Below are 12,790 nucleotides of genomic sequence, written 5' to 3' on the forward strand. Positions count from 1 at the left end.
GGGCAACGCTGTATAAAACATTAATGCAGCTTGTTTTCTCCTATGCTCTAAAGCGAGAGCAGAGTTACCAATAAGTCCACACCTTAGTTGTTGCAGTCATCGTCATAGGTATTGACTCCACATCTGCAGTCTATTACAATTTCCATTTCACACTGTGTTATGTTCCAGACGATCGGCAAAAAGCAAGAAGCTGGTGGTATCCAGCAGCACGTACATGATCCTGCGATGTGCGATGCGAAAGGCCGGCCTACCAACAGTCAAGCGTACCATCCTGCATCTTGCTAAAGGGTGACCATTGGTTTGTTCAAGCAGCAGAGTGCTATTAAGACTACACAACCTTGTACCGTGCAGTGTGCACACAGCTTCGGGAGCACTGCTTGTATGTACTGCACTTGGCTATGATTGTTTTACAACGGTGCCTAAGCCTATAAGAAAAAAATTATCATCCATTTTTCTATGCGAATTTTCCCGTATCTCAAAGATCTTTACAGTACGATGCGACTTGTTCAAAACATGCTGCACCTTACTACCTTGCTAGTGTGAGTTAAATGAGACGTCAGGAATTGATTCCGAGCCTGTGAATGGCGTTTGCCATCTGCATGATTGTCGTGATTGCAAAATGAATTCGCAGCTTTCAGTCATGTTCATCCTGTGTTTCTCCTGTTTCACGTTTTTAAGCAGTGCTTCATTTCACTACAGGTACCTGTGGGAACCTGGTGGTGGCGATGGCGATAGGGGGCACGCCGGCGCCACCGGCGGCTGTCCTCGGGCGCTGGGCGCGGACTGAGGGCGGCCGCACGGCGCCAACGTCGGCTGGCCCTGTGCGCTGGGCGCGGACTGAGAGCGGCCGCGTAACGCCACTGGCGGCTGCCCTCGGGCGCTGGGCGCGGACGGGGGGCGGCCGCGCGGCGCCAACGTCGGCTGGCCCTGTGCGCTGGGCGCGGACTGAGAGCGGCCGCGTGGCGCCACCGGCGGCTACCTTAGGGCGCTGGGCGCGGACGGGTGGGAGACGGGTATGTTTTTTTTTTGTTTAGGATTATTTATGCAACCACTAGTGAACCCCAATATAACCGTTATGATGCAACAACATTCTCACTGTTGATAGTTATCTGGCGTTGTTAAATCAGCTGTTGCTAGTCATTCATAAATTATAAGCTGCTATCTCATAGGCTTTACATAGAGCAGTTAATTTACAGTCACAGTGATACATTGTGTAATGGCACGGGTCGACAGTGCCATTGTGGCACTAGCTCAGTGCCGTACTGTGGCATGGCATAATGAACAACGTTATGGTTTTTGTGCTACAATCCCTGCTGCTTTCATAATAAATTTAATCATGAAAAGATGGGCCAAGCATGCATTCTTGCATTAACTCCGCATCTGACATGTGACTGACCAAAAACACATGGCACAATATTCAAATCACTTTCAGCAAGCACACAACCAATAAGTGACACACTTGCTCAGCTTGTTTTGGAAATCTACAAAACATGGCTGACAAAGATGCAAACATGTCTTTGGCTTTCACAGCCATGCAACATGGTACAGTTGTTAGGCTGCTTCACTCGAAAATGTTGCTCATGCAAGTAATAACAAATTTATAGCAAGAAAATATTATAAGATGTGATATGACGCTGCAAACCTGCTGACCCTGCACAATTCTGGAGACATGAAAAGTGTTTGCATTTAAGGTTAAATCAGCGAAATGCATTGGTGAAGCTGCTGGTGCTAAGATATTTTTAAGTGCTATCCGAGAAACCAACGGCAATACTTTTCCACTTTTCTCAGCACCCAGCATTTCACAAGTTGCAGTGACTATGACGTTGGCAACTCACAAACAATGCTTGCCTGCATACAAAATTCAGGATTCTTAAGGGAAAGACAACTTTGCAAAGCTGCATCATGCGAGCTTATACCAAGCGTGTGCATTAATGAGCCGCGCAAACCAGCCTCTACTGCCAAAATAAATTGCTGATATACTGGCATGCAATTCATAAATAGCATGCTGTATTGCTTCAAAGGGTTCAAAATGTTGGCAAGATCATAACGAATTAGCGGATTGCCTTTGTACATCCTTGTAACATAGGTGCTAGTGTTTCTTTCAGCTTACAAGCATCATTACCCTGTCCTGCTCGAACACAAACATAAATACAGAGGCAGGTTTTGATATATCACATTTCATTGGGAGCCACTAGACTTAAAAAAGACCAAAACAATGTTCTCTCTCAGAAGTACAAGTCTCGCAGGCACACTCCCCATCACCTCAATATCAATACAAGCCACTGGCACGCATCACCAGTGATCACACTCATTTCAAGCCCCTGATTCACATTCTTGTAAAATAATTGTGATTCCACACTTGCACAGCTCGCGGGACTATCAAATTGCAGGTTTTGTCACAATTTCCGCACAGGTTTCCGGTCATAACACCGCATTCCGCCGCGAGCTCCCTTCGTAAGTCCCAACGCGGGTTCATGGTAGTGCAGCTTAGGAGGTTGTACATGAAAGACACAATTTTTTGTTAACGATTTGAATTCGTGGTGCAAGATGTGTTGACTACTTAGCAATATATATATATATATATATATATATATATATATATATATATATATATATATATATACACATATGTACTCAATGCAATGCTTCCCTAATGTTATTATGCCTAGCTAAACCATAGACCCGCGCAATATTTGTTTGTTCCGGTGCACATGGCGCCAACCCAGCTGTCTAAGAAATTCGTGAGTAGAAGAAGAAAAAGTGCTAGCAGGAGAAAAAGACATTTACAGTTGCGCCTTCTTCTTCAAACATTTGGGAGAGCGTCCTTTTTTCGGCGCCGTATTTTTGCAGACAGTGACGTTCTTTGTTATAACTGTGGCCCATGGCCTAGATATTAGGATAGCCTAGATATTAGTTGACGACGATTGCCGCACAACCCAAAATTGCTCGCGCTTACGTTTGCGATACGCATTCAGCAGCAAAATCTTACTAAGAGCCAATCACCTTCCGCGGATTGTATCATATGGGCCACATCGTCGCTTTTGCGAATGCATCAGCGGCCATGCTGTTTTTGACCATAAACAGAAAACAGCCTGTAATATCACAGCGATCGTATGACGTTTCTTTGATATCATCAATGCGGAGGTGGCTTTGAAATAGTCCCTCATTAAAGCTTGTGGCACATTTGCGGGCGTGTAACTCGGAAACCAGAGGGCTTCGGATCTTAAAAAGGGCATGGCCTTGAAGTGCATCAAAAGGTCCTCAAGATGGCTATTTCAGCTAAAAACCCCTATATAAAGGTGGAGCATTCCCTTTAAGCAGGGTGGTCACGCAACGGTCATACGATGGTCAGCGCCCAATTAAAAAATATGAACAACCGCTTTACGCACTGTTCGTTACGCGAACACTGACCTGTTCCATGTGAGCCAGACTATTTGATAAATAATACGGGGTTGGATTTATGGTTGTTAGTTCTAGATTATTACGTAAATATATTTCAAAATGCGAACTATTAAGATAAGAAAGATACAACATTTCAACTATGAAAAACACTGACCACTTTTTTCATAGCATGCCATGGATGTAATATGCAGTAACAGGAATTCCCAAATTAAGTTCATGTAGCATGCCACTTTAAGAAGAGTGTACAGGGTGAAAGCAAAGCGGTGGAGTCGTTTTTTATGGACGGATTAAACCACCATGTGATGTTAGCCACTGCTAACTAATCTGATCCGGGTGATGTAGGGCGTTGCTAGGTCTGTTTCATAGGGGGCGTTGCTAGGTCTGTTTCAGCCCTTTGACCATTGTCCTATGATTTGTATATACCTGTTGTGTGTGCTTTTTCCTACTGCACCTGTGTAACCTGAAACCGTAATAGCCACCACGTGGATGGTTTTGCAATAAACTAATCCGATTTTTTAGCGAAATGCCAGCGACATGACCGTGCAGAAAAGGTTACAACTTATGTACAATCAGAAAATTATGAAGGTCAGAAACTTCAAATTTTTACGCAAATTTTTACGCCACGTGGGAAAACTATGTAAATTCAGCCATTCAAAAGTTCATTGCCGTACGTAACACTGTTCAGAAGTAATGCAACACAACGAGGTTCAAACCATCGCCCTGACTCGCCAAGGCGGACTGGTGAGGGGGGTCGATGCGGGGCCCGTGCCACTTCCAAAGCAGCTTAGCGGAAGACCCCAGTGAACTGGTATTAACACGACCTGGGGATCGGTAATGCATTTTATGTCGTTGGGTTGATAATAGACTTCATTATGCCAAATCAAATGTCAAATTTCCCGAAAACCACACTTTTCAGCTTTACAACCCAATACGCATGAGACCGTGCCTTGCAGCAACGCAAAACCTCTTCAGGCTTGTCCTTGTTCCATGCTAAGTACAATGGTAAATAGTTGTACGTGTTTTGAGCATATGTTTACGATATATGGTTTCGTTAATGTCAATGTTGGCCCGCCGTGCGTTCTCCTTTTGTGTGTAGGCAGGGACGTAGCCAGAGGCTTGCCGAGGGGAACACGGGGTTGGCAAAATCCACTCTTATGGTGATCCCTAAAAGATCCCTGGATATAGCTTACTTGTTAACAAAGACACTGTTTACCTTGTTGTATTTTTATGTTTACATTGCAACCAGACCATAAGCCAGAAGCTACGGTGAGATCAATTATATTTGTATGCTAAAGTCAATAAAGTTCAGAAATTAGGCGTTGAACATCCGCATGGTGCAAATCGCACGCACTCTTGATTTGCACTGGTTTAGTGCAGTCTTTTTAAACAGATAAAATTAAAATCCTTGTTAAAGTTTTTATTTGGGTTCTACACACATTAAGGACATCTGAAAGACAGGTTAGATCGATATGATTGATCCAAATTTGAAAATGAAAATCTTATTGTGGATCGAGTGGCCAACAATGTGCATCAACAAGGCCAAGCCACGTCCATCTGGAGATATTCACCGCCGAGTCAGAATCGGTATGTGAGATAATTTATGTAACATGTTTTTTAACATGCGCGCTCGCAAATCTTAACAAAATCTCGACACCAGGCGTTGCAGTCTCCATGGCCTGTGGAGCGTCAGCTCGGCGGCTAACGTTTCGCCGTGGTCCACTGGTGGACGAAACATGATGGTGATTCCGAAAAGATTATTTTTAAAGACTTGAATTGATAAGTAATACATTTGATGTGACGTAATTTTGAGCATGCGCACTCGGAAATCTTAGAAACAAAAACCTCGGCTCAAGGCGTTGCAGTTTCCGTAGGCCTGACAGCGTCGGCTCAGCAGCTAATACTGAGCCGTGGCGATAATACTGACGAAAATGATGACGCTTCTGAAAGAAGTATCTTTTGCTTCATGGCATAAGATCTTACATTTAGAAGGCAGTCTGGGCGCATATTTCGTGTGTGCGATTTTTAGACTGATGTTAAGAACGGATTGGCCCTAAAGGCACCGGGAAGTGGGGCTGGAACCTGGTGGTTGAACTGGAAGAGTAAAGGTAGAATCTCTATTTTTCGTGTTTCTGTGACTGTCAATCTGTCCAGAAAACAGATAACACGGCACCCACCGTCTGGTGGCGCTTGCAGTGGCCGAAGCCTTTCGGTTTTACAGAAGCTGCAGCCCAGATAATTGTTGTCCTGGCTCTCGAGGCTACGGGCGGGCGTGCTCAAACCTCTTGATGTAATTTGTTCCACTAATTCATTCTAAAAAATAGACGTGTTCAGGAAAGCATGGGATGGCCTTGTTCGTTTTTAAGCTGATTTCGATCCACTCTACTCAACCATACTGAGACCCCCTATTTCCTTTCGGACAAGGGGCACCTTGGGTAAAACACCAGGGGCGCACTACCGGTTCCAGTCAAGGGCTGAAGGGCCATTGCATCCCATCGCGAAGTGTCGTCTGGCTGCCATTCTGGCGACACGGGGCAGGATCTCCTGATCGATCCGGACGCCATTGGAAGGATATATCATATTGCATTGTTCCCCTCCCTGACACGGGAGGGCCTTCTGACCCGCGCGGTTGACCCCTAATCAGCGCAGGAGCCGACATTGACCCAATAACTTTCCTGGTCGCCAGAGGTGGTCAAATAATTGTCACAAAGACTCTATTTCCAGGTTTTTCTGGGTTCTCCATAGATATCGAAGACCCACTGAACGTATATTACAGATGAAAGGGGGCCCAAATCTGTATCAACATGGCTAATCCATGTTCATCTTAAGGTGTTGAAGATTCAGTCAGAACGGATTACTGATAGCAAACTATGTCATATGGTTTTGAACATGCGCGCTCGCAAGTCATAGCAACAACAGCCCCGACGCCCGGCGTTGCAGCCTCTGTAAGCTGCGCGGCGTTGGCTTTGTGGCTGTGACACTAAGCGATGGCCAATGAACAGACGAAAAATATGACGCATTTTGAGGAAGATTCCTGGTGAAACATGCAAATCGGCGTGTATGTGCAATGTATTGCAAAAGTATGCCAAACACAGCCTTAATCTGAAAAGTGGAGAAAGGGGCATTTATCACTGCTGCCCCCCACCTTGAAAAGTGAGGGGTGGTCATGACTCCCTGGCACCTACACTCTTGATTGCAGTTCAAACTCCCATACAAATGTGGAATGTGGAGCACTCACTTCAAGAAGCCCCTGCCTGCGATTATCTTTCCAGATATTTCGCCAAATCACCGGTGAGGTGCGTCCGTGCTCAACACCTAGCCCCTCTCTTCAGCTGTTTGTGGAGCCGGCAGGGGCGTGATAAACCAGGATAAGTTGGGGTAAGCGCTGTCGCCGTTGTTGAATGCACCGGGTGCCGGCCCTACGTTCTCAAAGCTGCAACAGTTAGAATAGAGGCATGCAATTGACCTGCTCTTTAAAACGACCACTTCAATTAACCTATGATGGCATCACACAATGGTGCGCATGAGAAAGTGCATAATGGTAACGTCATAGGCTGCAAACATCCTTAAACCAAAAACTTGCGTTCAAATTACATCAGCGCGTTACGTGTATGCATGAACTAATCACAAGTATCGCCGCTTCACAAATGCATGACACTACTCAACCATGCCAGACGTACACCAAACACGGGCATCATGGACGCGACTGGTCGCGTGGGCAGAGGCAGCGAACACCTCGCGGTTCGGTTCCGCGGCGGCCATCACATTAAGGCTCGTGGCTCGGTCCGATGTCGGTCGACTTTATCGGCCACATCGCTGATGTTTACATGCGTCCCATTTACGCACCCCGAAAAACATGTGACGGGTGCAGGAGATTCGTTTCGAAATGCAGGACGAAGCGGAGCCTTCACCTAAACTGAGGACAAAACGGAAAAATTACACATGCACCTTTTTGCAAAGATTCATATAAAATACCCTCGAAATGGGTTGGCCATTTTCAGGTCTGGAAGCGCCACGGTGTGCGTGACGGGTTCACAGGGCGGTCAGCGCAATCACAAACGTGATGCTTGTTGGTGCAGTCAGGCGCGCCATGCAGCGGACTTGGACAGCCCATGCACGTCAGCCACAAGCAAATAAAAACACCGGATGCGAAAGACGTAGAATTAAGGTCTCAAGTAATTATTGTTGCCAAATGCTTCTCGCGTAGCAAGCGATGTAGCAAATAAATCAAATATATGAGAAGTTATTATACGTGACATGCGTTTTTGATAGCATGAGATTTCCATGCTCCAAGCTCATGCTCCAGGTGCAGTATGATAAGAATACTACGCGCAGCATAGAAGACATGACATATTGAGTAGGTATATCTGGCTGATGGTTGCCAACAGTGCCAGCCATGCAAATATCACATTATACTAATGACACATCATAGCATGCATATCTGCAGTCAGGACATATGGTAGTCTACTCACACATAACTTTCAGTGTACCTTCACATGTGACAGGATTTTTTTCGCAACGTCACTACTCTGCGCGCGATACCCCACTGCTCGCAGTGGTGCCAGTGCACGACTCCGCCGGCTGGGGTGGACTAGATCGGTGCCTATTGCACCTGAGATGGCTGCTGCCAGCACAGCGAAGATCCGAAAACGGCAGAAAATGCTAGTGTCGACGTGTGATGTACAGACAAAAAACATGCGAGTGTAAACCTGGCAGGCTGGTGTTAAGAACACCAAGCTGTCACGATTTTGATAGATTCGGCTGATGCTCGCACCCATTCAGCCAACATGATACTTAAGCGCATATAAAATGAAAACCATTCTTCCAATTGTTATCACCTTAGCCCAAGCGACAATCATACTATGCAACAAAACCACTCGTGGTGTACTAACGGTGCGGGTAGGGTCAGGCGGTTTGAAACTCATATGTTGTCGAACAGAAAGCGTGGATCAATGAACACGATCAGAGCTAAAATAACACAAACGTGCTTATCAGAATGACTGAACCATTTACCACTCCCGGTTGATTCAGCCTCGAAACGTCCTACGGCTCCACGCTTGACCTTGCGCCGGCCCCTACATGACCAAGACTGTTCAGTTTACGACAATGCAGTGCATCTCTTTATTTTGCGTCAGTTTCTAAGTAAAATTATACTCCGCTGTTAAATCGGCTGCGTTTATGAAACCCGACAGATGCTTGCTGAAGTGGGTAGCATAATCCGCTCTCAGCTATTCCGGTGAATAGTAGAAATATACGGACGTTGAAGCAAATAGCTACTTTTTGCTCTACGCAACAGGATTCAAGGTGAAAGCCTCGGAAGTTACTTCCTACACTAGAGTTGCGCGTCATTCTCTCTTTTTAAAATTGGCTACGGGTCATGTTTTTGAAATTGCTCCAAAGGTGGGATATTCCCCTTTACGAAACCAAATAAGCAGTGCAAATGAACAGACTTGTTATTATTTATGCTTTCTGTCAATAACTTTATGCTCTGTTGAACAAAATGCAGACATATTTCAGAAATCCAGAGACCGTTCAGCGACTGTTCCGGCGACTATTGAGTTGAATTGGTCCAATGCAGCTCTCTCGAACCGTACATGTAAATCACTATTTTTGAGCGGACAAAAAGAAGCGGCTTAACTTCTACCACCTTCCTGTTTATTGCAAATATCTACAGAAACCAAGTGTTGTCACGCAAACGTAAGCAATATGATTGAAAATGTCAAGTATCAGGCATAGCCCTATGCCCCTTTATGTTCAGTTTAGTTCACCAAAAGGCTATTGAGAGATTTGTCCGCGTGCAAAATATATACTAGTGTCTGTTTTTATAGCACCAAAATACTTCAAGTTGGACGCCATGCTAACGCTTTAACACCACTTCATGCATTGTAATATTGATATCGATTGTGCTATTTCCTATGCAGTAGGCCGTGACCGAAACTTTTTGGTCCACTAAGATAGTGGTTTCTGATCACAGCTAGGCAGTGAGGTCGGTACAAGTGGACTATGATTACTTAGTCATGTGACAGAACTATCAGAACCATGGTTGCAAAATAGTAAAATATCCAATACTTTGCAAAGCCTAAAGACCAAGGACATCGTCGAGTCCACCGGCTAAACCTAGGACGTGGGAAGGTTAAAATATTTATGCACACATTGCGTAATATTCGCTTCTTGATCAGCAGGTCAACACATTTCGTTCAGGTGGGTTGTTACGTGGTGGATACTTGTTGAATAGTTGAATAATGATGGAGGACACCCCCAAGTCACCTGAGGGTAATGAAGAAGGGTTAGATGATAGAAAACTGTCTGGAGAAGCTACAAAAATATCTAAGAGCGACGGAGAGGAGATGCAAGATAAAGTAAAAATTCCTGACAAACCGAAAGACTCAAAAAGTCAAGAAGACGAGCAGGTTGAGGATAAAGGTAACTCACATTGTGGTAAGATATCTCTCTCAATCTGCAGAAGGATATCGTACGTCACGCAATTCTTGGTAATTTTCTTCGCCCTGGGAGCATTTTCCTTTGCCGCTTACTCAAGTATAAGAAGGCTGCAATCACGTCACATTCTTGAGAGCAGGGAGCTGGTCTCTCAGAACGACGTCTGGTTTAAGCTAGCTGTATGTCTGCGACCTTTTATGACACCATCGGCATTGGAGGACTTTTATCATTCAAGCCTCAAAATGAGCATCCGGTCTCACATTGCTGGTCTTTCAAAGCACACGTCTTGGGATGAAAAAACGTGGCTAGATGTTACGCTGCAGGCAGAGAGCTATGCAACATACTTTCGAGAGGTCCATCCATGGGAACGAATCCCGGTGAGCCAACTGTGGACATATCAGAACAAGAGTTTTCGGAAAGCGTTCAAAGAGTTCCAGGTAAATAATGTGCGGTTGACGCCCAGGGCATCAGATCCGCCAACAGGAGCAAATGAAGATAAAAATGGCTACACCGCGTCGAAGAAGAAGACAATTCATAGCTCAAGAAAGATTGATTATCCTCTTCTAGGAGATTACTCCCTTAGTCCTCTTTACGCAGGATGCTTAAATATCACTGTCAATGAAAGTATGGCCAAGCGACAAATGGAGATAAACGTAAAGCTGAAGAACTCGTTTGCTTCGAAGTACTCGGATACCAATAGCAACCACACAAGTGTTGTTCTCTTTGAGGCGGCGGACCTTTTTGTATATGATGCAAATGATGTTTTCACAGAAATCCCTATCATTCAAAAGCTCAGTAAATTTACCATCCACTCCCATTCACTGGAGCGCTTTTTGGTGAAGGGTTCGAGCTTCCGCCGAAAAGACACTGACAACTACCACTGCTCCAACCACACGGGCTACTCGCAGACCAACTGCCGGCAGTGGTGCATAACACGGAAGCTCCTAGAATCGATAGAGTGTATTCTTCCGTGGATGCAAGATTTGATACAGAAGCCTTGGCTGGACGAAAAATTCAGGAATCTTGCTCTTTGCTCAGACTATGAAAGCTTTTCTAAGACGCTGGCTGTTCAAAAGAAGTATTTGCAATCGAGTGAAGCTAACATGACTCGCCCGGTGGCAGACTGTCTCGACAGTTGCCCACCCCACTGTTCTACCGTCAAGGTAAGCATATCATGTTGCAATAATACTTTGCGATACGATAAGCCCAGTCTGTATGTATTGCTCGGGGGAGAAACCTTTCATGTAAACGGAGTGACGCGGTGCCCCCCCCCCCCCCCGCCCTCCACCAAAACACCTTCCAGGCTTGAATCTCACTTTCGATGTTGCGCCCTCGAGGCCGTCGCATTTGTGTGTACGCGTTTTCTCTGTTGTGCACAGGCAGTGCATCGATTCCCGTTGAGTGTATTGTGGTTCCCATGACATTTCAGCATTTGACCCAATGTGTGGGCACGGCGGACGCAGACTTACCGGAATTCCCCCTAATCTAATCAAGCTGTTCTCACCAACATTAACGCTTCTTAGGTCAGCATCCTGTCACTTGGAAGCAAAATGATCGACAGCGACTACGGTATAAGCCTGACCATCTCACCAGAGGTGGACTCCATTACGGAAGAACTCGACTACGTCCTCCTGAACCTGGTGGCCGAGCTGAGCGCTTCCATCAGCTTCTTGTTCGGCCTCTCCGCCATCGCCATCTACGACTGGCTGGTCGCCTTCTGCGTCTGGTCGGCGATCAAGCTGGGTCTGTTCAGGGACGCCGCCGGTGAGGACGACGAACCCGGCGCGTACGACGCCGAGGGGGCGCCGACGCTTTCCCCAGTGCCACGACTGCAGGTGCAGTCCGAGGACGAAGACACGTCGCCGTCACCCGCGCCGCCCGGCAATGACACCAACGCCAGTCTCATCTGGTACGTGGAGCCCAGCGCCAGGAAGGGCGGCAACCAGGTTGCGCCACTGGAGCCGGCGGGCGAGCAGCGCCAGAGTCCGAATAGCCTCGACCTGCCCAAGGACCCCAGCCCGCTGGCGACGTTCTCACCGTCGACAGACGGCGCACTGGAGAACACCACCCCGATCAACGCCTCGCCACAGCCAGACCCCATGGCATGACTCGGACAGATCCCCGAAGCACCGTCCACAGGGATTGTGCCGCGCGTCTGACCCGCCTATCTGGTCCGGGAGTGCCGGCGGGCGCCAAGCGCAGAAGCGCTCGCTCCGGGAATCGCGCAACAAGGGATCGGCACCACCCTTGTCGCGTGAGCATCAAAGTAGTGCTGTTTATCTTACTGGATGCTCGCAGCCCTGAACAACGTTGATACGGGCGCAGTTTTGTTCCAATGATCGCCTGTCATTGTGTGACACTTGTGTGACCATGATTGTGTCACACTTGTGTGACCCTCGTCGTGTCACGCTTGCGTGATCATCACTGTGCCACTTGTGTGATCGTTCACACGTCGACGACGCACCTCTGAAGGGGGCGTTCTTGATGGGTCTTGCGAATGGTGCCCTGTTCGGGGCCGCTTTCACGGGTTCGGGTTCGTTCTAGGCCGCTTTCACTAAAATGACTATTATCGATTCAATGGCTTTCGTTCGTCCATTTCATTGTTTTCAGCTATTCCTCCTTGTCGACGTTTTGGTGTTTGATGTGGACCCGTCACGGCCATTGATGTTGGAGGGTCCAATAAACATTCGGCCTTTCTTGGGCATCTACCCAAGATGTGGTGGCGGCACAAGTGATCACAGCCCAGCAGCGCAGACAGGACTTCTGCCTGCGTCATTCCAAATCAGTGGTCTTGGCGGGGAAGCACAGGGTTGATAAATAGTCCGCTGATAGTCAAGCCCCACCCACCACTTCCAAATAAGCGCCAGATATGGCCCATTTTTAATCAAAGGATGCTTTTCTTTAACTTTTTGAACTTTACTTTTTCTATAACTGAAATCGATGCCAGAAGCCA

General features: G+C 46.7%; 1 protein-coding gene across 1 annotated transcript; it reads left to right on the plus strand.

Moving 5' to 3' along the window:
* Window positions 1-10,920: 10,920 nt before the first annotated feature.
* Window positions 10,921-11,945, plus strand: LOC119097655 (uncharacterized). Its single transcript, XM_037220692.1, has 2 exons — window positions 10,921-11,000; window positions 11,361-11,945. Exons 1-2 carry the CDS (start codon window positions 10,941-10,943, stop codon window positions 11,943-11,945), a joined length of 645 nt encoding a protein of 214 aa, XP_037076587.1. The 5' UTR covers window positions 10,921-10,940.
* Window positions 11,946-12,790: the final 845 nt, after the last annotated feature.

Source organism: Pollicipes pollicipes, unplaced genomic scaffold (genome assembly GCF_011947565.3).
Source record: "Pollicipes pollicipes isolate AB1234 unplaced genomic scaffold, Ppol_2.1 Scaffold_1564;HRSCAF=1838_pilon_pilon_pilon, whole genome shotgun sequence".
In the NCBI taxonomy this organism is placed as follows: Eukaryota; Metazoa; Arthropoda; class Thecostraca; order Pollicipedomorpha; family Pollicipedidae; genus Pollicipes; species Pollicipes pollicipes.

Excerpts from the sequence above, each read along its gene's own strand:
- LOC119097655 (XM_037220692.1), top strand. The coding sequence starts at position 10,941 with ATGACTCGCCCGGTGGCAGACTGTCTCGACAGTTGCCCACCCCACTGT. Across the intron at positions 11,001-11,360 it reads CCCACTGTTCTACCGTCAAG|GTCAGCATCCTGTCACTTGG; the intron begins GTAAGCATATCA and ends AACGCTTCTTAG.